This window comes from Argentina anserina, chromosome 2 (genome assembly GCF_933775445.1).
Source record: "Argentina anserina chromosome 2, drPotAnse1.1, whole genome shotgun sequence".
Classification (NCBI taxonomy): Eukaryota; Viridiplantae; Streptophyta; class Magnoliopsida; order Rosales; family Rosaceae; genus Argentina; species Argentina anserina.
This window is the reverse complement of record NC_065873.1, coordinates 21,627,295-21,650,271: the sequence shown is the minus strand read 5'-3', so window position 1 is coordinate 21,650,271 and position 22,977 is coordinate 21,627,295. Positions and strand designations below refer to the sequence as shown.

The 22,977-nt window shown below is 38.9% G+C and overlaps 4 protein-coding genes, 1 non-coding gene and 1 pseudogene across 5 annotated transcripts; 4 read left to right on the top strand and 2 right to left on the bottom strand.

The window, feature by feature from the left end:
* The first annotated feature begins 1,153 nt into the window (after positions 1–1,153).
* On the top strand, positions 1,154–3,894 carry LOC126782192 (MLO-like protein 1). Its single transcript, XM_050507401.1, has 2 exons — positions 1,154–2,804; positions 3,754–3,894. Exon 1 carries the CDS (start codon positions 1,263–1,265, stop codon positions 2,799–2,801), a length of 1,539 nt encoding a protein of 512 aa, XP_050363358.1. The 5' UTR covers positions 1,154–1,262; the 3' UTR covers positions 2,802–2,804; positions 3,754–3,894.
* An 8,539-nt stretch (positions 3,895–12,433) lies between these two features.
* Positions 12,434–14,046, bottom strand: LOC126782201 (heavy metal-associated isoprenylated plant protein 36-like). The gene is made up of 3 exons (XM_050507411.1): positions 13,794–14,046; positions 13,615–13,690; positions 12,434–13,457 (listed from the first exon to the last, which is right to left on the bottom strand). The coding sequence occupies exons 1-3, from the start codon at positions 13,839–13,841 to the stop codon at positions 12,706–12,708; spliced, it is 876 nt and encodes a 291-aa protein (XP_050363368.1). The 5' UTR covers positions 13,842–14,046; the 3' UTR covers positions 12,434–12,705.
* A 1,961-nt stretch (positions 14,047–16,007) lies between these two features.
* On the bottom strand, positions 16,008–17,817 carry LOC126782202 (dephospho-CoA kinase). Its single transcript, XM_050507412.1, has 4 exons — positions 17,773–17,817; positions 17,128–17,246; positions 16,878–17,023; positions 16,008–16,574 (listed from the first exon to the last, which is right to left on the bottom strand). The coding sequence occupies exons 2-4, from the start codon at positions 17,233–17,235 to the stop codon at positions 16,121–16,123; spliced, it is 708 nt and encodes a 235-aa protein (XP_050363369.1). The 5' UTR covers positions 17,236–17,246; positions 17,773–17,817; the 3' UTR covers positions 16,008–16,120.
* LOC126784171 (pentatricopeptide repeat-containing protein At4g21065-like) lies at positions 17,784–19,330 on the top strand (annotated as a pseudogene).
* Positions 17,904–17,974, top strand: TRNAG-CCC (transfer RNA glycine (anticodon CCC)). Its single transcript has one exon. It is a non-coding gene; the product is annotated as a tRNA-Gly (tRNA).
* Positions 19,331–21,317: 1,987 nt separating the features above from the next.
* Positions 21,318–21,764, top strand: LOC126784170 (glutathione S-transferase PARB-like). Its single transcript, XM_050509654.1, has one exon. It carries the CDS (start codon positions 21,318–21,320, stop codon positions 21,762–21,764), a length of 447 nt encoding a protein of 148 aa, XP_050365611.1.
* The last annotated feature ends 1,213 nt before the right edge of the window (positions 21,765–22,977 follow it).

Here is a 22,977-nt window from a genome sequence, read left to right as displayed (position 1 = left end):
AAAAAAAAATAGTATTAAAAGATATCGCGGCCGCTCTTTGAGAAGAGATGCAAACGAGATCAGTAGATATTTTGTCACTGCCATGCACCGAAGTGAGAGAAGGACAATAGGTTTCGGGGGAGAGAGACATGCTTAAATTATTTAACCAACAATTTGGTGACCCATGATTAGGGCTGTAAGTAGGCTCAAGTCGCTCGTATTCGACTCACTTTTAGCCCGTTCGACTCGAGCTCGTAAAAACTAAATGAGTTTAATATTAAATCTGATCTTGAAAATGAGCCGAACTTGAACAATAAATATTCGGTTTGTTCAACTCGTTTAGCTTGCGAGCTAGCTCGGGTTTAGTAAAAGCTCGGCTCGTTTATTAATTAAACTTGATTTATTTACTTTTATAGTATATATAAAGTATAATTTTTATATAATAAATAATATTAAAAATATAATATTATTCCGAAATAGCTGAAAGACTCATTTCTAGAGTAATTAGTTAATGAATTTAAGTTTAATAACGAGTTTGATTTGTTATTTTTAGTTTATCACAAATAAAATGGATTTTGTGATGCTATGACATTAGATTAATTTTTTAAAATTTTTAAATTTTAATTTCATATGATTCAAGGCGGCTCAATTTTGAGTTCGACCTCATCTAATAAAATGAGCTGGCCCGAATCCAGCTCGAGTTTTTTCAAGCCGAACCGAGCTTAAACATAAAGCACAAAAATCAAATTTTGGCCAAACTCGAGCTCGATCGAATGAAAACGAGTCAAACATGAACAACATATTATTACGTTCGTTTCGGCTCATTTACACTCCCAGGGTTGGTTATGCCATCATTTACTTTCCTTTAGATGATTATCCCTATGAAAAAAGCACTCATGTCAAATAAAAAGAAGCAACACTCGAGTCATCGTAGTTTTTCGCATAGTAAAATCAATCAAGCTATGGAGACTTTCGGTCCCTTCTGGAATGACTCCACCACCTTTCATAAATGGTCCTCAAATTCAATCCGCCCCACTGCGACTTGGAACCACAGACACAAAGACACATAGCACATTCATCTTGCTCCCAATGGCATTTTCGTCTTCCCAAAACCAGAAAGACGCGTTCTTTAAAGTTAGTCACCCAACAGTCGAAACTCGCCAGTTTCGGTAGTAACTTACACCCAATAAAGCTCCAATCTTTTTACTAAAATATCATCAATGCCTGCCCCCATATTCAAAGAAGGAAGAAAAAACTAGAGAGGACAGAGCGGACCAGAGAGAATGACTAGTGGCAGTGAAGAAGGCGAAACGCTAGAGTACACACCCACATGGGTCGTCGCGGCGGTCTGCACCGTCATCGTCGCCATATCTCTGGCTTTAGAGCGCCTCCTCCACTACGGCGGCAAGTTCTTGAAGAAGAAAGGACAGAAGCCTCTCTACGAAGCCTTGCAGAAAGTGAAAGAAGAGCTCATGCTCTTGGGTTTCATCTCTCTCCTCCTCACTGTCTTCCAGAACGTCATCTCCAAAATGTGCGTGAAACACGGGATCATGGAGCATATGCTTCCTTGTAAACTCGAAGAGGTCGTCGCCGAGACAAACACTACTACCTCCCACTTTGTCGTCCGTCATTTCCGGCGGCTGGCGGAGGAGACGGCGGAGGAGCAAAGTGGGTACTGCGCGGCGAAGGGTAAGGTGCCTTTGCTGTCGGTTGAGGCTTTGCATCATCTTCATATCTTCATCTTTGTCTTGGCCATTGTTCATGTCGTGTTCTGTGTTCTGACCGTGGTCTTCGGAGGGATGAAGATCCGGCAGTGGAAGAAATGGGAGGATGCTATTGCGGCACAGAATTACGATTCTCAGCAGTTTCTTAATAAGAAGCATAAGTTCACTCGTGTTCAAGAGCATGCCTTTATCAAAGAACGGTTTCTTGGGATGGGTAAGAATTCAGTCTTGTTGGGTTGGCTTCATTCTTTTCTGAAGCAGTTCTATGCGTCTGTGACGAAATCGGATTATGTGACATTGAGGCTGGGTTTTATCAACACTCACTGTAAGGCGAATCCCAAATTTAATTTTCATAAGTACATGATTAGAGCTTTGGAGGATGATTTTAGAAGAGTGGTGGGTATAAGTTGGTATCTTTGGGTGTTTGTTGTGATTTTCTTGCTGCTGAATGTGAATGGATGGCATACTTATTTCTGGGTTGCTTTCCTTCCTTTCTTTCTTTTAGTTGCTGTTGGGACTAAGCTTGAGCATGTGATTACCCAATTGGCTCATGAGGTTGCTGAGAAGCATATAGCCATAGAGGGTGATCTGGTGGTTACACCATCAGATGGGCACTTTTGGTTTGGGAAGCCTAAGCTTGTGCTGTTCTTGATTCATTTCATACTGTTTCAAAATGCTTTTGAGATTGCGTTTTTCTTCTGGATTTGGGTTCAGTATGGTTTTGATTCCTGCATCATGGGGCAAGTGAGATTCATTGTGCCCAGGCTTGTGATTGGGGTGTTTATTCAGGTGCTGTGTAGTTATAGTACTCTGCCGCTTTATGCCATTATCACACAGATGGGGAGTTCCTTCAAGAAAGCTATATTTGAGGACCATGTTCAAGTAGGCCTTGTTGGTTGGGCTCAGAAGGTTAAGAAAAAGAAGGCTGCTGAGGCTGATGCCTCCGGCTCCGGCTCTGGTTCTGGTTCTGTCCAAGCAAGTTCCCATGGTGGTGGCATTGGCTCTGCGTTCGGAATTCAAATGGGAAAACTTGCCAAGAAGGCACCCAAGCCGGAGGAGACTAAATCAGAGCATAAAAAGGAGGAGGAGAATAACTGAAAAGTATGTGTTCTTGTAGGATGTATCAGTAGTATTTTTTATCGAGATTCCAGATCTTCTGCTTTTTGCTCAACTTCTGATCTAATATTATTGTTGTGAGTGATTCTATCAGTTATCAGAGGTTGAGTGGTTGGCCGATTTCATTTACTGCTGCAAAAATCTTAAATTGTTTGTGATATTTCCTCGAGTTCTTATCTGCATCAAAAGAGATTTTACTCTATTGATCAAAGCATATACTTGTAGTTATTGTTGAAATTCATATGGTGTTATTCAATTACCACATATATTACACGAATCATGGACTATCATACATACCTTCAACTAATGTCTATCATACACATTCTCAAATTGATTTCATCAACCAATTTTCTCCTAGTTGATAGCATATTACAAATGCACATGTAGCCAAAGCCTAAGTGTGGCTCCATGACCCCAAAAACATCAAAGTTTTTATTGGGTCTTCTGCAGAGTTGTTCCACTTTCGTCTCTCGATCGACTTTACGATTAAGAGACCCTGACCTTTCTGAGCTCCGTTCCTAGCCATGACTAACAGAGCTGCCTCGTAAGCCTGCCCAAGCTTTTGTCTGAAACCTCTCTTTGATTCCTCGCAGAGAGCACCCTCCACGATGTTCTGGGGTTTCATTGTTTCTATATTGTATGCTTGTTAGGCCAAGAGAGTAAGATATTGGAATTGGAATTAGGATTGGATGTGTTCTTATATAGAAAAACAAAGGGCCTACATGAGCTCAGAAAATAAGATGCTAAATAATTGAGGTGGTGACTCAACTAGCAACAGTGCTTAATATTCATTTGTGTATTCTTAGTTGTCTGCTTAAATTCTTTAATTATCTACACACATGATGAACATGGCTTATAATGGAATCCAATTCTATACCATATACTACAGGAATATGTGCTCATTGTGTTTATGTCCTGATGCTGAATTTGACAGATATGGGAGTGCTGCATTATATCATTTTGGAATATCTGGTGGTGCTAAGAATTTGTTAGAGGGTTTTCAAATCTGAGCTCATGTTTAAGATTCCAAATATATCATATCAGATATGCTTTAATGTCGGATGAGACTATCAGATAATTCTTTAAGAGGAAAATTCATCACCGGTCCCTGAACTCATGTGGTAAGGACAGTTTGATCTCTGATCTTTAAAAAGGATCAAAGAGATCCCTAAATTCTTATTATGTTATTAATAAGGTACTTCTGTTAAAACTTTTGGAATATTCCGTTAAAATATTCTTTTTTCTGTTAATTTTGTCATTTTGTTAAAATTTTGACGGAGCATAGTTGACCTAATTCTTAAAATTTATTTTTCTAAGCAGTTTACTAATTTTTAAATCTACCCTCTATACTCAAAGGTAAACAGTTATTTTATTATCATAGCTTCTAGACTTAGGCTTTTAGCGTTTGCTAAACTGTCTTTAAAAGAACTGCAACAAGAAAAAGAAAAATATAAAAAACTAAAAAGAAATAGAAAGAACCTTCTAAGAAATACCAAAAATTATTGAGATATTATCTACAGAATACAGCGTAGAATCTACACATCCCAAGAAAATATCGAAGTTCTTCAAGAAATTTTTGAAGAAGATCAGAAACCTCTTCACATTTTGAGCATCGGTTAGATTCGCCATAGCTAGTATCAGAGTTTGTTTCGCTCAGAAATAAGTGAAGATCAGGCTTATGCCACAAAATTGGCTCCTTTTATCCAATAAAAAAGAAGTCAGATTTAAAAATTACCAGTCTTTTTGTACTGAAAAGGCTACTGATAAGTGACAAGTGTGCTTTCATTCAAAACATATTCAAGAAAACCAGTACTCTATAGAATACGTTTGTAGAATATTAAATATCCTATACGACGAACATATTCATCTCCAAAAGGAGATTGGAGTAGCAGATATTGATCCGTTAAGACCTAACCTGATTGAATTTCTAGATTATCTATATAGAGAAAAAGGCAATAACAAAGTTGCAGAACAACTCGAAAGGTTTAATTTTCGATTAGATCAACTCAAAGAAATAAATTTCCAACTAACAAATAACAAAATAATAAAATTAACAGAAAAAAAAAATATTTTAACGGAATATTCCAAAAGTTTTAACAGAAGTACCTTATTGATAACAAAATAAGAGTTCAAGAATCTCTTTAATCCTTTTTAAAAGTCAGGGATCAAACTGTCCTTACCACATGAGTTCAGGGACTGTTGGTGAATTTTCCTTATTCTTTAATGCTGTAAATGACAGTGCACTTATGGCTGTGATGTGCACACAGCTCACTCCCTATCTGAAATGGTGTGAACAAATTGACTCTTTCATTGCACAACAAATTGACTCTTGCATTGCACTAATCACCAAAGGTCGTCCTATCTCGTTCCTTATCTCATCTTGGCTTTGTAGTCTAGGCTGAAGCTGTTCATTCCATGAAATTATTTGGGCCACTAATGCCTATTCCACTCTCCCCCATTATGCTGCACTAGTCGGGACAGTGCACGCTCTTTTGTTTGGGCTTAAGCATCGAAACTTCGAAAGTTTATTAGGCCAAGCTCAAGGGTGGCTTATTGGACTGCTTACATATGCAGACGAAGAATAGTCAACAGTGGACATTATTTTTGGTTAGAAAATGACTCTTTTCTAATGTGAATGTGTTAACTACAACTCATAGGGGAGACTTTTTTGGCGAGTTTTTCCGACTTCCAACCGCTTCCCAGGGAGGACCGGAGGTGGGATGTACTCCCACCACTGCCACCTCCAAGAACCGACGGTCAGCAACTCCCAAATCAACCGGCAATGCCACAAAGAGGGCCTCCTACGGCAGCCAATGCTATTATTTAGTCACAAACTCCCACATCGATATGTGAGAAGAATAGACACACATCCTAAGTCTATAAAATGGACCATAACCTTACAAAATAAGTAATGAACTTCTATCTAACTCTTTAACCTCATGCTTAAGAGCCTAATTAGTGGCGGAGCCACATAGAAACAAGGTGGTTCTTGTGTACCAGTAAGATCTAGGAGGGTTAAATATTTGTTAGTTGTATCTAGTCTTGTCATGTCTGGCACAGTGGTCATACGAGCTATACCTTTACGGTTTGAAGGTCTGAGGTTCAATTCACGGTTTTTTTTCTTCTTCTTTATAATTCTCTAGCATTGGTCGATCATCATTATTAATGTGTTGTTTTCCCCCTGTTTTGATCATTTGACTTATTATTATTAAAAGTCTTGATATCTTTATCAAATTTTCGATACATAACATCCATTATTAGAGGTTCCACATAAGCTGAAATTTACTTTCTAAACTTTTAGTGCTTTTTAACCTTACAAAATATATTTATTTAGAGAAAATATATTAGTATAGTTGCAACACATATCAACTCTCTACTCAAACACTCAAGTTTCCTCTTATAATTTTCAAAATCTTATTTGTGTTAGTATTATTTTCTTTTTGTGCACCAGTTAACTTAAATTCTTAGCTCCGCCACTGAGCCTAATACTTAATAACTTAACCATCGGAGAGTCATAAGCCGACACCACACCGGTCTTGACCTTTGACCCGATTTGTTTCTTGTAGGCACGTGTAGAACAAGAACTTCGACGGAAGAACGTTGTTGGACCAGATATCCGGCTCAACACCCAGATCTGGCTCATAATAGAATGGTTTAAATTGTTGACTTTAATATAGATGCATAATGGTAAAAACATATACACGACTGTCCGACTAATAGGTTGAAAGTGCATAATCATTATTCGAGGTTGTAGTTAAATATGTTGGTTGTATTTTTATTTACCCTTTGTGCGACGGCAGTAGAATGACTAGTTTTGTAATCTATTCATCAGATCATGGATTTAAAGAGAGAGAGAGAGAGAGAGAGAGAGAGAGAGAGAGAGAGAGAGAGAGAGAGAGAACAAATGCATAGCCACAGAGCCACTCGATGGCCCAGAGTTAGGCCCAAATGAAGCAAAGTAGTCATGTAAGCCGGAGCTTTGAAGCCCCACGAACTACTGATACTCTGATAAGTGTTATAAGTGGGCAATGGGAGGGTTGTGCCTCTAGTCACGGCTGCCGTCATATTCCCTTTTTGTTGTTTACATCAGAATGAAAGGATCGGAACAGGTCTTTGCCTCTGAACTAGAGAGAAACATGTTGACACTCCTGCAGTGTATATACGTATCCTCCTCTAAGGTATACAGAGCCGATTCTTATATATTGATCGACTTTCTTTAATTATCTAACCAGTCTAGATGGTTCTGGCATCAATGGCATGCATAAGATGAACCTATAAACTTATTAGGTGAGGTTAAAGTTGAGGCTGGGACTGAATGATCCAAAGTAGATGGCTCAATCAAAAGCAGTGCTCTAAAATTCTAGCTATAATTGTTCTTGTGTTCTTCATATAGGTGATATAGTCGATTGGCTGGGTCAAAGAATAAGAATCCCAAAACATATCCCAATTGGCCACTCTAGAAAAACTACTTGCTGATAGTTATATGCATGCATACCTATTGTGAGGCCAAGGGTCCCCAACTTGGTAGATCAATTTTTATAGAAGATTAAAGATATGGGTTGATATGGTTGCTGACTAATTAACTCTCCAATTATATAACCATCAATTTTTGAGCAACCTGCAGCAGCTTCAGTTATTAGGTTTATCTGCTGCATGTGTGCCCGTAAAAGTTTAACCTAACTCCCTTGAAGTTTATACATATGCATGGTACCATCAGTCAGCTGACAATTTCTTGTCCATCTTCATCTTCTAATAAGGTATTGGGGAAGAAATCATAACACTGACGGAGCCAGGAATTTGAAATACCCTGGGCTAGATTTACTCTGTGAACTTTCCTTTAAAAATTTTCAGAGATGCTTGTTTCTTTATGAAATTTATTGAACATATCTTAACAATATAAGGTTTAATTTGTATTCATATCCATGGAACTGAATACACTAGTGTAGAATATGAACGGACTAACCATATTACGAACAGTTTTCATAGCATGAAAGTGGTATATTTAAGATATACATTAACGGTAGCTATAGATAGAGGTGGCAAACGGACCGGGCCGGTTCGACCCATTTTAAGCAGGTCAAAACCGTGTTCGTGTCGTACTCGGGCCGGCTCATTTGCTTAAACATCAAGCCCGGTCCGGCCCACGGTCCAAGTCTATGTCGGATCGGGCTCGTGCCGGGCTAAGAAGTGAGCCGGCCCATAGCATTATAAGACACAATTAGAATAAAAAATATCATATAATTAGAATATTAGTTTTATATAACTATTTAGAATAGTAAAAAAACAAAAAATTATAATATTTTTCATAATCTTATTTCTAAAACGTTACGTATATCAAAACAATGATGTTTTCTTCACTACTTTGATAATATTTGTAAAATATTTTAGTTAAAATAATGAAATAATTAAGAGATTTTAATTTAAAAGTTCTAATATTCATGTATAATAATCAAAAATTGTTCAAATATTTATATAAATAATATAAAATTATGTATTTGACGGACCATTTCATGAATTTATTGTGTCCGGGCCGTGCCGGGCTCAAAACGGGCTCGGGCCGGGCTGACCCCATGACTAATATATCTCGGCCCAGCCCGACCCATTATAATAAGAGGCTATGGCCGGGTTGGGTCACTAACAGGCTTGGGCTGTGTTGGACCAACTTTTAACGGGCTGAGCCCATGCAGGATTCGGGCTTTTAGGCCCATTTACCACCTCTAGCCGTAGATGTAACAAATATTATGAATCTTCTATTAATAAAACAAGAATGAGATTTCAATGGTTAATTTTAGAACTACAAAAAAAACTAATACTTTATTAACTTTCACAAAACTAAACCTAATGTATTATCGTAATTTATATACAAAACTGAAAGCAAAACCACCTAGAAGATTTGAGAGATTAAAAAAGAAATTTAGAGTTTTGGCACGTATGTAAGTGCAGGTAGAAAGGTTAGTATCAAGGTTCTAAAAAATGTTAGCCGCTAATCGGGCGGAAAGTCGCAAACTAGCGCCTAGAAGACTAATCAGGGGACTATGTGGTTTTATTTTTTCTTAATTTTAAATTTATAATATATAAAATTATATACACTAAAAAATATTAGAGGTATGATAATGTTTGAAAATAGTTAAAATACTCAAAATATGAGAAATGCTTAATAATGATGAGACAATGAATTCTTAGAACTTAGAAGTTAATAAACATAAAAATATAAAGCATGGTGCATAATCGGCCGACCGCCTAGGCGTCGATCAGTGGATTAGTCGGTCGATTAGGAAATTAATCGGTCAATTTTCAGCCTAATGCCTAGCTCCGGGAACTAGACCATAATCGGAACGGTGAGGCACCACCTAGTGCCTAGGTGGGGATTAATCAAGCCTAGGTGGGGTTTTTTAGAACGAAAAAATTGCCAAAATACACCCTGAACTTGATTTAAATTATCAATTTATACCTGAGCTTGTAAATGTGATAATATGCCTCTTCAATTTAGCAAAAACTGTCGATTTGCACCCTCACCGTTAAATTTAACATTTTTCATTCAATTTGTGGTCACATGTTATTCACATGATGGACATTTTTGTCATTTAATATTTATTTCATTTTTTAATAATAAAAATGTACAATGAATTTAATCGGTCATTTTTTCTTTCTTGATAATTTTTTTTCCAAAAAATAACGATACAAAATTACGACCTTAAGTGAAGAACTAAAACTATTTATGTATATAGTCTCCGACAATCGTCAAGTCTACTTCTAAGGTTTTATCATTTCAGAGGTTTCAATTTTGTCTTGTTTCCTCACTTAATTAGCCGATGATGAATGTTTAGTATACTAGCGGAAAAAAAAATATTAAGAAAGAAAGAATATCATGAAGTAAATGAGTGAATAAATATAATTGTACAAATATTAAATTTCTTATGTTTTTTATTATTAAAATGAAATATATATTAAATAACAAAAAATGTTCATCTTGTGCTTGACATGTGACCACAAATTAGATGGAAAATGTTAAATTTAACGGTGAGGGTGCAAATCAGCAGTTTTTGCGAAGTTGAGGAGACAAATGTTCACATTTACAAATTTGAGGTGTATTTGAGCCAAATTTAAAGTGTATTTTAATAATTTTACCTTTTTAGAATCATGAGAAAATCAATGCAAAACTTTTTATTTCTCTAATATTTGACTGGGCTATTAATTGAAACTTCATTAGCTTGTTTTGATTGGTTTGAGAAATTTGCCCGGGCTACAGCTCATCTAGCCCCTAACTATGTTCCGTCGGCTACCTAAAAGGATCTGCGTATGCGTAGCAGGTTAATTAGGGTTTGTCATCGATTAACTGAGTTCATGTCTAGGGTTCATTTACTTTGCAAAGAGACTCGATCGATTTCTTTTCATTCTTTCGGATTCATAATGCACATATTGTTGCAATGAACAGTACACATTTGTCGTCTAAATGCATTTTCATCATGTTAACATCAGCAGCCTCAATATATCTTCCTGAATGTGTGACTACAGAGCAAAGCTAGCTAGCTGTAGATATATATGTAGGGTTTAAAGTACGTATGATAAAGATGAAGTTAAGGCGATGCAAACTCACTTTCTTTTATGTTGTCCTTTCTTTTGAGGGGGTTTAGGATCGGAAAAGAGGATTGTTTTGTAGATTCGACCATATCGATCACTATCCCATGAGGACCAAAGATCAAAATCATATCATTCCATCTTATATAATCCAAACGGAACAGCCATTAGAGATTGCAACTTTAGTTTTCATGCCACTATTTCCCCTATTATTTGATGAAACACAGTTGACTCATAATTATGCTGGTAGAATATCATACATAATTGCATATTTAGGCAATGTATTCCTATTCTCATTGACCAATAAATAATTTATCGGAATTGAATTGCTGAGTTGTATGAGCTAGCCAGCACAGAGACTACTTTTTATTTTCGATGACATATATGTGACAGGATGACTATCTGGTGTGCTCACTTTAATGTGCTGAAAGAGGTATAATCCCTTCTGTGTAAGTGAATATTCTAACCATCGAGTGTGAGACATGCTCACAGTGTGTGTTGGGGGTTGAGTATGATGTATTCCAGTTAATTAAGTACTCCGGCGCATTGTATATATGGTTTCATAAAGTTTTATAAGCAGCGCTGGTATGTAATTTCAATATTTATAGAGGGAAGAGTCCGAAAAAAAGATCATCTTAGCAAGTCGATAAATTGATCGAACTGTTAAACAGCGACAAGCGTGGTCCGTGGACTAACTGTACCGATATTGTCCCAACTTAGTCACCTCACAGGTGTTGGGTTTTAATCACAAAAAGCCTCGGTACAATTGGTTATTATCCACCCGCTTATAAACTTTATTTTCTTTGTCACTTTTTAGATGTGAGATCTCTCCTCTCCAACACGCCCCATCACGTGCAACCTAATTTTTAAGCCTGCACGTGACAGATTAACATCCCACATACTGGGACGAAATAAACCAAGGTCCAGTAACCAACGACACTTGGTGATCATCCAATTGGAAACTCTCCGATGTCATGATAATGACACCCATCTTGGGCCCATGACAAAGTGGCACCCAACTCGGACCCACGACAGATTGGAGGCGCGACTGGAGAGGGACCCACTCTGATACTATGTTAAACAGCGACAAGCGTGGCCAGTGGACCAACTGTACCGATACTGTCCCAACTTAGCCACCTCACATGTGTTGGGTTTTAAACACAAAAGACCTCGGTACAATTGGTTATTATCCACCCACTTATAAGCTTTATTTTCTTTATCACTTCTTAGATGTGGGATCTCTCCTCTCCAACACGAACAACGTACACCTTAACCTAATTCCGCAAGTGTATTCGGAACTTGTTTGGCGAGATTATTCATGTAAACAATAATTCATGATTTTCTTCTTCTTCTTTTTTCTTGAATAAATGAATTTCTTTTATATTTTTCATATATCAAAGGTTATATTCATAGAAGTAGATATGAGAAGTGGTTCAGGTACATGTCGATCATACGAATTTAATTTCCTTTATGTTTATTCGATGCTTTCTCTCTTATTAGTTTTCTTCATTAATTACCTTGAAGCAAAGGTCATTTCAAGAACAGCTACAGGATGATTTTCTAGTTCACATTGATCCACTGAAAGTGAGATCATATCTCTCTCCCTAGATTTTTCCTTAGATTTTGGTCCCCGTTAACATTATGCATGATCGGTTCTGAGACTCAAAAAGAAAGAAAAAGCTTAAGACAAGGTACCACAAGGACTAGCTTTCAGTCCAAAGCGCATGGCACACCGCACAGTACTACATCTACATCCCACACATTATTGAAAGGCAAAGATTTTTCAGACAATTGTATCAGAAGAGAGATAGTATATATGTTGCTTTTGAAAATATCACGATATTAAGATTAAAACATTACATCGGTACTGAAGTATTATACCCTTCATTCAAGAAAACTAAAATTGTTGAAACATGCTAATTGATTAGGGAACTTGAAGATTGCCCAGTGACTTTGGCTTGAAAAGAAGCTAGCTTTCCAGTTTAGAGAGACTGATCAGAGAGATCTCCATAACAAGAGACTACTTTACACATCAATTTTGAGAGCAAAAGAAGATTTTTCAGGTCCTACAAGTAGCAAATACATTGAAATTCTATTCTATTGGATAGTCAAACACAAACTTGTGCAAAAGCAACCAAACACTAATACATAGACGGCCAAACCCATTACAAGCCCTTTTTATTTCTCTCCCCTAAGGCTAATTACACTAAGCTCAACCGTTTCATATGTTAACTTGTACGTTGTACACAGTTAAGCCTCTCCTTTCCCCATAACACACCAAGCATACTCTTAATATTGTACAACATTTTCACATAATGTAGCAGCCTTTTTCCTCATCATCGTCTGTATATGAATCAACAGGATCAGAGGGCGAGTATATGTCCGGGTGATAGTACGTGGTATCATGCATAACAGGGGTGAAATATGAAGCACTTGTGCTTGGATACGTTGTACTGTAACTTAGCCCGTATGCTGCCGGAGGAGGCTGATAATACACCGGTGGCGGGTATGGACCCGGGTACATATGTTGGATCGGTGGGCCGAGATTCATGGCAGCCATAGGGTGAGACATGTCTGGACCAACCATAAGCGGCCCATTAGCACCCGCCGGATGAGCAACACCGGGATGCTCCCCGGGGGTGCCAGTACTGCCATTTGGAGGATTCCCATTTTGTGCCTTCTTCTTCTTTTTCTTTTTCTTCTTTTTAGCTCCACTTGAAGCACCACCACCAGCGGCACCACCACTTTGTTCTCCACCAGCTTCATTGCTTTGATTTCCATCCTCTTTGTCTGAGTCACCGTCATCATCATCAGCATCATCACCACCATTCTCATCGGCTTGTTGGTTTTTCTCAGAAGGATTTTTCGCTTCATCACCGTTGTCACCATCTGCTTCACCATTATCTTTGTTCTTCTTGGACTTTTTCCCCTTCTTCGGTTCTGGCCAAAGCTCGGCCAGCTTGTTTGACCTCCATAGCTTCTTCAGCAAGGTTTCTGCCTCCACGTTGCCGGTCACTGTGACTTTGTGCTGCTGAGAATCAATCGCAATAGCGTAAACCCCTGTTGACAATTCATGGAAAATTCATCAATTATGAACAGATCAAAGATACTTGCATGGTGATCTTATAAATCCACTAACACAGGAGTGAACACTCAACTACATGCATGATAATCACATAAATCCAGTAGCACACAAGCAAGATTACTAGATACTTGCCTTCAATGCTTTGAAGAACTTTCTTGACCTTCTTTTTGCACCCTTCACAATGAATTGACACTTTCAATACCCATGTCTGTTAATCAGAGGAGATCATATGGATTTGGTTAGTTTATAAACAGTTATAGACCAAAAGGCTATAGAAATTCATGAAGATAATCAAGAACTTCATTACTTACCTGGTATTTCAAGGATCCAGGAAGTTCTTCAGCTGGTTTTGTTGCCATGAGAGAGAGAGAGAGAGAGAGAGAGAGAGAGAGAGAGAGAGAGTTGAAGGAGGTGTTGAGGAAGGAAATGAAAGATGGCTTAGAGTGTGTTGTGTAAGCTGAGGTTTAAGGAGGAAGGAATATAGAGAGTAAGCTTTTAAAAGTGGAAGAAAAGCAATGGCATCTGGTGTGGATGCCACATCACCTTCACACCTAATGAACCACTACAAGTCTGACACATCAGCAATCTTGAACTGAAGAACCTCAGCTAGAATTTTCGCTAGAAATGATTGCAGGCAATCATTCTCAAACTCACACTCAAAGATGAGGTTGAAATGTAGGTGAAAAATGAAATATCTTGATGGAAATATTACAGTTCCATATTTTGGAGAAGTGACTAGAGCTTCTAATGGATGATCACTACTTCTGTACCAAGGGAAATGGGGTGTTGGGGGTCCTCTTATGGCTCTACTCAACCTTTCTTGGCTTTTGATGCATCTTTTGCTGTTACCTAGATGATAGACGTTCTTTACTTTCTGGGCTTTTATCATCACTTTTTTTACTGGTGTTCTGGTGTGATCATTGATCCAGATGGGGTCTGAGCAAAATTGATGAGGGACTCATCATTCTAATCAATGTCTAGGAGGCCTAGAAGGTTCTAAGTAATCAAAGAAGGAACCAGAGGAGTGACTATTTCCCTTTTGAGTTTGAACTAATCAGAATAGTATGTTATAAATTGATCCTAAATAGCTCTAGCAACTTCTACAATGCACTAACATGTTTATCAGCAGATGGTTTGGTTAGATGTCGAGGTGAAGCAGTAACTGAGTTTGAAAAGACTAAGGCACCTTCCTTTGCATTGCTTTCGAAGTTGCAATTGACTGTTGATGGGGTTTTGGAGTATTACTAGGTAACTACTGAATGTAACTGTATGTTCATGACCTTATAGGCTTATACCAGCAAGAATCATATCAACCTAATTGACTAGTAAATTGATGTTAATAGCAACTAAGTACTAACCTACAGTAATACATACATCTGCAACAGAGTTTGAACAGAAGGCAACTTCCTTTTCAAAATTTCAAACAATTTTAGATGGAAATTATCAGGTACTTAGTGAACTAGGACAAAGAAATTTGTTGACAGTTTGACACGATGCAAGTCATCTTCATTTCCTTGTACCCGCAAGAATAATTCAAAACTATTTGACAAGTAAACAGTCTAAAATCTCTATACAATTTTCAAACAAAATGTATTTGATGACTGAGAACTTAAATTAATATACCACTTTATATGCACAGTACATAAGTATAGTAGTAAGTGCAACCAAATAAATGCCTACCTTTTATCAAATGGAAGAAAGCAGCTTTTCAATCGAAAAACAGCTAGTAGTTAAGACTCAATGTGCTTGCCAGCAATGTGTCCTTGTAAATATAAAGGCAAAAAAAAAAGTATACAGAAAGATAACTACGACCATTCTCAAACGCAATTGGAAGAGATGAAAAGATTACTACTAAACTATAGCAGCACTCTTGCTCAAAGAGTAGTTTAGCATTACAGATTAACGGCAAACGTAGAGGTCAATATCATTTCAACAAAAAACTTCAATATTATCACAGCAGACAACACTGTAATGGGGCTTCACTTATCTGCACTTTGTATAAGCCAATGTCTTTCCAGCTTTAGATCACTGCAGTGCCTTGTGACTACATTTGGCACTCCAAATAGTTCTCCAGCATTTTTGGCATACAAAAGAGGTAACAAGCACGGCCATTATCAATAGAAATCTAAATAGACAGCTGAGCTCGAAAAGAAATGAATGAATGGTTACAACATCCTAAATTCCGACTATCTTTTGAATCCAAGCACCTTGACATTTCAACAATCGAGTTAATTACTTAATGTTGGCTACTCAGAATTCCAAACTTCTAGTTGATTCATATATATTACCACTTCTCTCCGCCAACATCCTAAGGTTCAGTGGAATTAAAGACTTCAGAGATCGAAATAAACCTTCGATATGCACTTGCAAGTAGATAAATAAACCATTCCCAGAAAGTACAATGCCCAAATGAGCCTTCTTCACATAATAGTGATAATACAAAAACAATTCTTCACAATCAAACAGAAAAATATCCTAGATATTTAGGTAACTGAAGACCTTGTGCAGTAACTTTAGATTGTAAATGCAGATAATTATCCTTCATTATTGCTACAAACACAGTAAAGTTCTTCTCTTTTAAACTACCAAAGAGAGGGAGATTTAGATCAATATCTCAACAAGTACAACTTCAAGGTTTCTATAATTTACTACCACTATGCAAAGCTTTTCTAAACATAAGAACACCTATGATAATGGAGCCAAGAGCAGATAAAGCACCTTGTCGAGAAAGCCAGAATTCAGTCCAAGTCAGGGGCTTTGTGACCTCAAATAGCACACTCTTAAATTTTCCCTTTAAATCCTCTTGTGATCCAGTGTTATCAATCACTATGTCTGCCCTAGTCCTCTTTAAATCAAGTGACATCTGAGCGTCTTTTCGGTTTCGAGCATCAACCTCACTTGTTCTGTCTCTCAACATGAGTCTCCGGAGCTGTGTTTCAGGATCAACCCATACAACAATAATGGGCTTTGTCCATCTGTCCATCTTGGCCTCGAACAACAGAGGGACGTCAAGAACAATAACCTTAAATCCCTTTAACCATAGCTTCAAAATTTCCCAAAATATTCCAGATGATATGTAAGGAGCCAGTAGTCTACAAAAGCCATAATTCAGATACTAAAGTTGATGGAGGCATGTAACTTTTTTTTGTAAGACACTCCAACACATTATCAAGACATTAATCAAAATTAAAACTACTAACATTCAGCAAACAATCAGGAGATCCAATGGTGACCATGTTAAATTGTGAAACAGTATCATTTCTCCGCCAGACCAGGTATGAATCATAACACTTAAATTTATAGACAATGCGCTTGTTACAGCTAACAGTGCTACAAAGAGTTCCTATCAGTGAGATCAAAAATTTAAATTACGCAATTTGTGAGAAGGTACACACCGGTTCAAAAGTTGACGCTTTTCGGGATTAGAGAATACAATTTGGCCTAGTTTAGGCCTATCAACTTCTCCATCAGGTTGCAAAATGTCCTGTCCAAATGCTGAAACAACCTTTTTCCATCCACGAGTTCCCTTCTTCAATACATCCTGAAATCAAAGATATTCAGTCCAGGAAAGAGCTAAAGAACACTGATCACACATTTTTGGTAATTGCCAAATTTAGTATGCTTCCTCTTTAGCTCATCACTTACTCGAGCCACAACATCAGCGTCGACAACAGGAATGTCATGGGCCTTGAAGAGATTTGAGACAGTACTCTTCCCAGACGAAATCCCACCCGTCAGTCCCACTATCCTCATGTTTCTCAAGTCTACTCAGAAAGATCAACAAACAATGAATAACAAAGTTCCTGGCTTTTAATTTCAGTAAGCAAACTACTTTCATTATACGAATCTTCAAAGTATTCAAACTTGCTACACCCAATAAGAGCACTTGTACAACAAAAGGGCAAGAGCAAAGGCAAAAAAAATTATGATAAAAAAAAAGGCAAATTTCCCAGATTTCTTCAACTCCTTATTGTTCTTTAATATGCAAATTAGTATCATCATCAAATTCCCACCATATTATCATCATCTTCCATCCAACCACAAGCATTACAACTACGCCAGCAATATAAACAAACAGCTTTTGATAACAATCTACGACTAAGAACTACTAAAATTCATCCCAAATCAAGTCAACAACGACCACGGGAAACAATGAAGAAGCAAACTCGATCTCAATTCTAACGCTTCACACAAACACAGAAAACAGAAATTCTGTATCCCCCATTAAAGATTAACAGCAATAATTGTGGAAGTAATAGCTAATCAAGCAAGAACAACATAAACACTTACCGTTTCCAACAATGTTTTCGTCTGGGTAGTTCAACACTTCAACTGGGTCGTTCAGTTCCAGTCTTCTCCTTTTAAGGTCTTCTATCTATGATTATGTAATAGTAATCTTTGTTCCTCGTATTTCCTAACAAGCGCATCTGGTGTAGTGGTATCATAGTACCCTCCCACGGTACTGACCAGGGTTCGATTCCCTGGATGCGCATTTTTTTTAAACCCTACATTGCTGCGCGCCACTACTAAAACCCTGACTGAATCTGTTTACCTCTCTTTTTCCGAGAGAATCCATGTCACAGTTCAACGCCACAGCCACCAGACTCCTCTCACTCCTCCCCGACATCTCCTCCAGCCTTCATCTCCGCTTGTAAAACCCTCAACCTCCTCCACTTACTCTCTCAGCTCCACAATCCCCATGTCTTCACCTACAACTCCCTCATCAGAGCCTTCTCTCACTCCCACATCCCCCACCTCCCTCTCTCTATCTACACCCACATGCCCCGAACCTCTACTCCCCCCAATAACTACACATTCCCATTCCTCTACCCGTGCTTACCCCATTTCCAACACCTCAAACAAGGACAATGCGTCCACACCCATATATATGTCAGCAACTCGGCATCGGATTTCTACGCTTCGTGTGGCCGTGCCGGAAGGCGTTTGATAAAATGTCTCTGAGAGATGTCGTGTCGTGGACGGGGTTGATTAAAGGGTATAGGAACTTGGGGAGGTATGATGAAGCTTTGATTGTTTTTGAGCAAATGCAGTATGCTGGTGTGGCGCCAAATGCTGTGACGATGGTGAATGCTTTGGCTGCGTGTGCGAGCTTTGGCGCGCTGGAGATAGGGGTGTGGATTCATGAATGTATAAGGAGGGAGGGGTGGGAGTTGGATGTGAAGTTGGGGACTGCGTTGGTTGATATGTATGGGGCGTGTGGGAAGGCTGAGGAGGCTTTGGCGGTTTTCAATCAGATGGAGAAGAATAGTTTTACTTGGAATGTGCTTATTAAGGGGTCTGCGCTTGCAAAGAGGGGCGAGGAGGCGGTTTGGTGGTTTGAGAGGATGGAACAAGAAGGGTTTGTTGCAGATGAAGTGACTTTCGTGCAAGTGCTTAGTGCTTGCAATTACTCGGGGTTGGTAAATGTTGGTAGACAGATTTTCGTTGCTTGAGCAGTGGGAAGTATGGATTTTTGCCTAGCGTAAAGCATTATGCTTTCATGATTGATCTCTTGGCTCGTGCCGGTTGTCTTCAAGAGGCTGTTAGATGCTTAAGAGAAATGCCTTATGAGCCTACTAAAGCTATGTTGGGGTCATTGCTGGCTGCTGGTAAAACTCATGGCGACTTGGGGTTGAGTGAGTTTGCAGCCACAAAGCTTGTTGAACTGGAGCCGCGGAATAGTGCTTACTATGTCTTGCTGTCGAATTTATATGCCGAGATGGAAAGGTGGAGTGATGTTGAGAAAGTGAGGGCGATGATGACAGAGAGAGACCTTAAGAAAAACCTGGGTTGTAGCTCAGCAGAACGCGAACCCATTTACCAAGTTGATCAACTGGCAGGGCAATAAATCAGATTGCATTTACAAGCAAAGTAAGCATAACCCAACCTAAACCAATAAAACAATCTGAAAATTTCGATTCTTAATACAAACAATAATCTCACACAAACATCATACTAGAATCTTCATAGACAAAAAATTGTAAAAAATCAAAAACGAACAAACCCATGAAGAAGAGTTGCGAGAATCACATGTTGTAGGAACCTTGGAGGTGTCTTCCATGGTGATTTCGGTGAAGATGAAATTGGTATATAGGGGAGAACGACTTACTGTTTTGGTGAAAGATGTTTGAGCTAGTATTTTGATAGAGTTTTGATTCTTGAATGCAAATGAGAATCGATTATTTTTATTTGTGAATGATGTGTTATTTATAGAAAAGTTTTGGCTTCTTCAGTATTATAGTTTGAACTTTTTCTCCTCAATTTCTTTTACTTATTTTTGTTATTGGTGGGTGGCTGGGTGCAATTTTCTTTGGTAAATTTTTTATTTTTCTCCTTTTTAGGTGTCTTACTCTTTCTCTCTTGCATTATCTCTTTTTATTCTTTTCATTTTTCTTTCTCTTTAATTTCTTTCACTTATTTTTGTCATTGGTGGGTGCAATCTCATTTGATAAATTCTTTATTTTTCTCATTTTTAGGTGTCTTCTTTGTTCTCTCTTGCATTATCTCTAATTCTCTTCATTTTTCTTTCTCTCTTTTTCTTTCACTTATTTTTGTCATTGGTGGATGCAATCTCCTTTGATAAATTCTTTATTTTTCTCTTTTTAGGTGTCTCATTCTTTCTTTATTTTTCTCTTTTGCTTCTTTTTCTCTATTTTTTTCTTCATGTTAGCTACACAATCTCATCTTTTAAAATCGGAAAATAATAAAGACAAGATAATTCATATAAAAAAATCAAGTAAGTTTTTAGAATATGAGAGTAAGATTAGGAAAGTTACGGAATAAAAGTTTAAATTCAAGTAAGATTTTCCCAAATGGAATGTAGTCTAGTCTCAAAATGATTCCTAATGCAAGAATGACTCTCAAAATATCGTCAATGCAATCAAAACGTAAAAAGATGAAGACTCCTGTTAATGTTGTGATATGTATTTTAACCACGTGGTCGTGGGTTCGATTCCCACAGACGGCGCCAATGTTAATGTTGTGATAATACTCGGTTTAGTACGTCGTATTCCTTATGGATGAGATACGCCGTACTCTTTGTCTTTTCCCTGTCACAAGTGGCACACGTCGTCAAAGTAGAAACCACGGTGGCGTGGTCTTCAACTCTCCGACGCTTAAGTTAGGATGATGGTAATTTATGCAGAGTAACAGTAGAGGCTTTAGTGCACTTACCTTGTGAGGTCAAGAGTTTGACCTTTTATTGTTGAGTTGAGGTAGATCGTTTACCTATCTTTCGGTGTGGGACGAGGTCCGATTAAAGTGTTCTCTGGCGTCTTCTTTGAGATGCGTGTGAGGGCGTGTCCGTAGTCAGTTTGGACCACGGGAAGGCCTATTGCGTAGCTAGTGCGGCTGACTCGCTGTTAGTATTGTAAGACTGTGCTATATATTAGCCTTAATGGACTGGTAGTTGTGCTGATTATGGCGGGCATAAGCCTATGCCAACAACTCCTAATCCAACTAGGTTTCCTAGTCCTACAAAGATTCATACTCAAACTAGGACTCTAGACAAATTCTGCGTTTTAAACTCATATAAGCACAAAAATGCATCAAATACCGCCCAAGACTCTTACTACGACTCAAGACTCAATAGTATAACAATAAAGGCTAAGAAAAGTACAAATGGAGGTAAAAACATGTGAAAAACATCGCACAGAGTGCTCTTATCAGTACATTGCCGGTCTTAGAAGATCCAGACGTCACCATGTTTGGTAACAATTTGCATTCACTTTGCAGCAGATAATTATTAGAGCATTGTCTTTCCGATAATTAGTGTATATTCCCCGCCACTAATGAAGTTATACGTTGTTGCAGGAGCCACAACGATAGTGAGATACATGGGTCACATGTATGCAAACAAGTTGCAAGAAGGAGAAGAGCTTATCTTCTGGGAGAGCTGGAAACAATCTTTGGTGGCTAATTGGATTGATGTGGAAGACCACTTCTTTGAAGCACCAACACTCAAGCTCATATCGATGTTAAGTAGTAAGGCGGAGATCAACGGCAAGTGTAATGGTTTCGATCGTGAAATAGATGAACTGAACAAAGTTATGGATGTGTACGAGGCCCAGCTGGGGAAATCCAAGTACCTGACAAGTGACAAGTTCACCGTTGCTGATGTTCTTCACCTCCCAAACATGCACACCCTTATAAGATTTTCCGTGACTAAAAAGCTCATAGATTCGCGTCCTCGTGTCAGTGCTTGGTGTTCTGAGATTCTTGCTCGCTCTTCATGGACCAAGGTGCTTCAGATGCAGCAGCAGAAGATGATTGCTCAAACCTAGTGTCACGGACCTAACCATTCGGCTGCCACATTTGGTACATGCGGCGCTCCATCCCCATGGAGCCAGCCTTATCTAACGGGGCAATACACTAATTTCACCATGTCTTGGGCTCATCAGGGGATCGGCTCCAGACCCATACATGTGTGTAGGGCGGCCAACTCGCCTCTTTGACGTTAAGTTCTCGACTAGCGAAAAGCTATCCGAATTTAACCGGGTCGGCATGCCTGAACCCCTCGGAAGGAGCAGCCATATATCTCCCACACATTGAATCTTGGAGCAAATCCCATATATCATTGATGTTCTTTCAACCAGCAGCCCACGATTGACACTCCCAAAATAGGGACGTGACATCCTCCCCCACCAAACTTGGTGTAGGTCCTCGTACACAGCATCCTCACTTGCGGCCCGCGCATCCCTTGTGCGCCCGCGATGTCTAGAGCGACGAAAAGGAGTTCCCAAAGATCTTCCACCCAACAATGACTTCGCGCCGGATCTCTCTTGTCCTGGACATTGTCACGGATCTTCTCGTCCGGTCCTCCCTCTGAAGGCGACCCTGCCTACTCGACTCCCCCGCGGAGCCCCCCGTATCTTGGGGACACGGCGACACGTGTGAGCGCTTGGCGAATACAACGATAGCGATGTTGAGGTGGCTCTGATACCACTTGTCACGGACCTAGCCATTCGGCTGCCACACTTGGTCCATGCGGCGCTCCATCCCCATGGAGCAAGCCTTATCCAACGGGGCAATACATTGGTTTCGCCCTGCCTTGGGCTCATCAGGGGATTGGCTCCAGACCCCTACCTGTGTGTAGGGCGGCCAACTCGCCTCTTTTACGTTAAGTCCTCGACTAGCGACAAGTTCTCCGAATTTAACCGGGTCGGCATGCCTGAACCCCTCGAAAGAAGCAGCCATATATCTCCCACACATTGAATCTTGGAGCAAATCTCATATATCCTTGATGTTTTTTCAACCAGCAGCCCACGATCGACACTCCCAAAATAAGGACGTGACACTAGGCTATCTAATTATAGCAATTAGCAAGGTCGTTCTCGTTCACCAATAATATGGCTAGCTATCGAGTATATACTAATGCATGCATTAATTTGGATTATGGATCTCCAGGTCTTCAGTGATGCATGAAAGTGCAACACTTATCCTATTATCCAGACCCAAAGTAGATTGACTGTGCATGGTTATATGTTGCCGACGCAA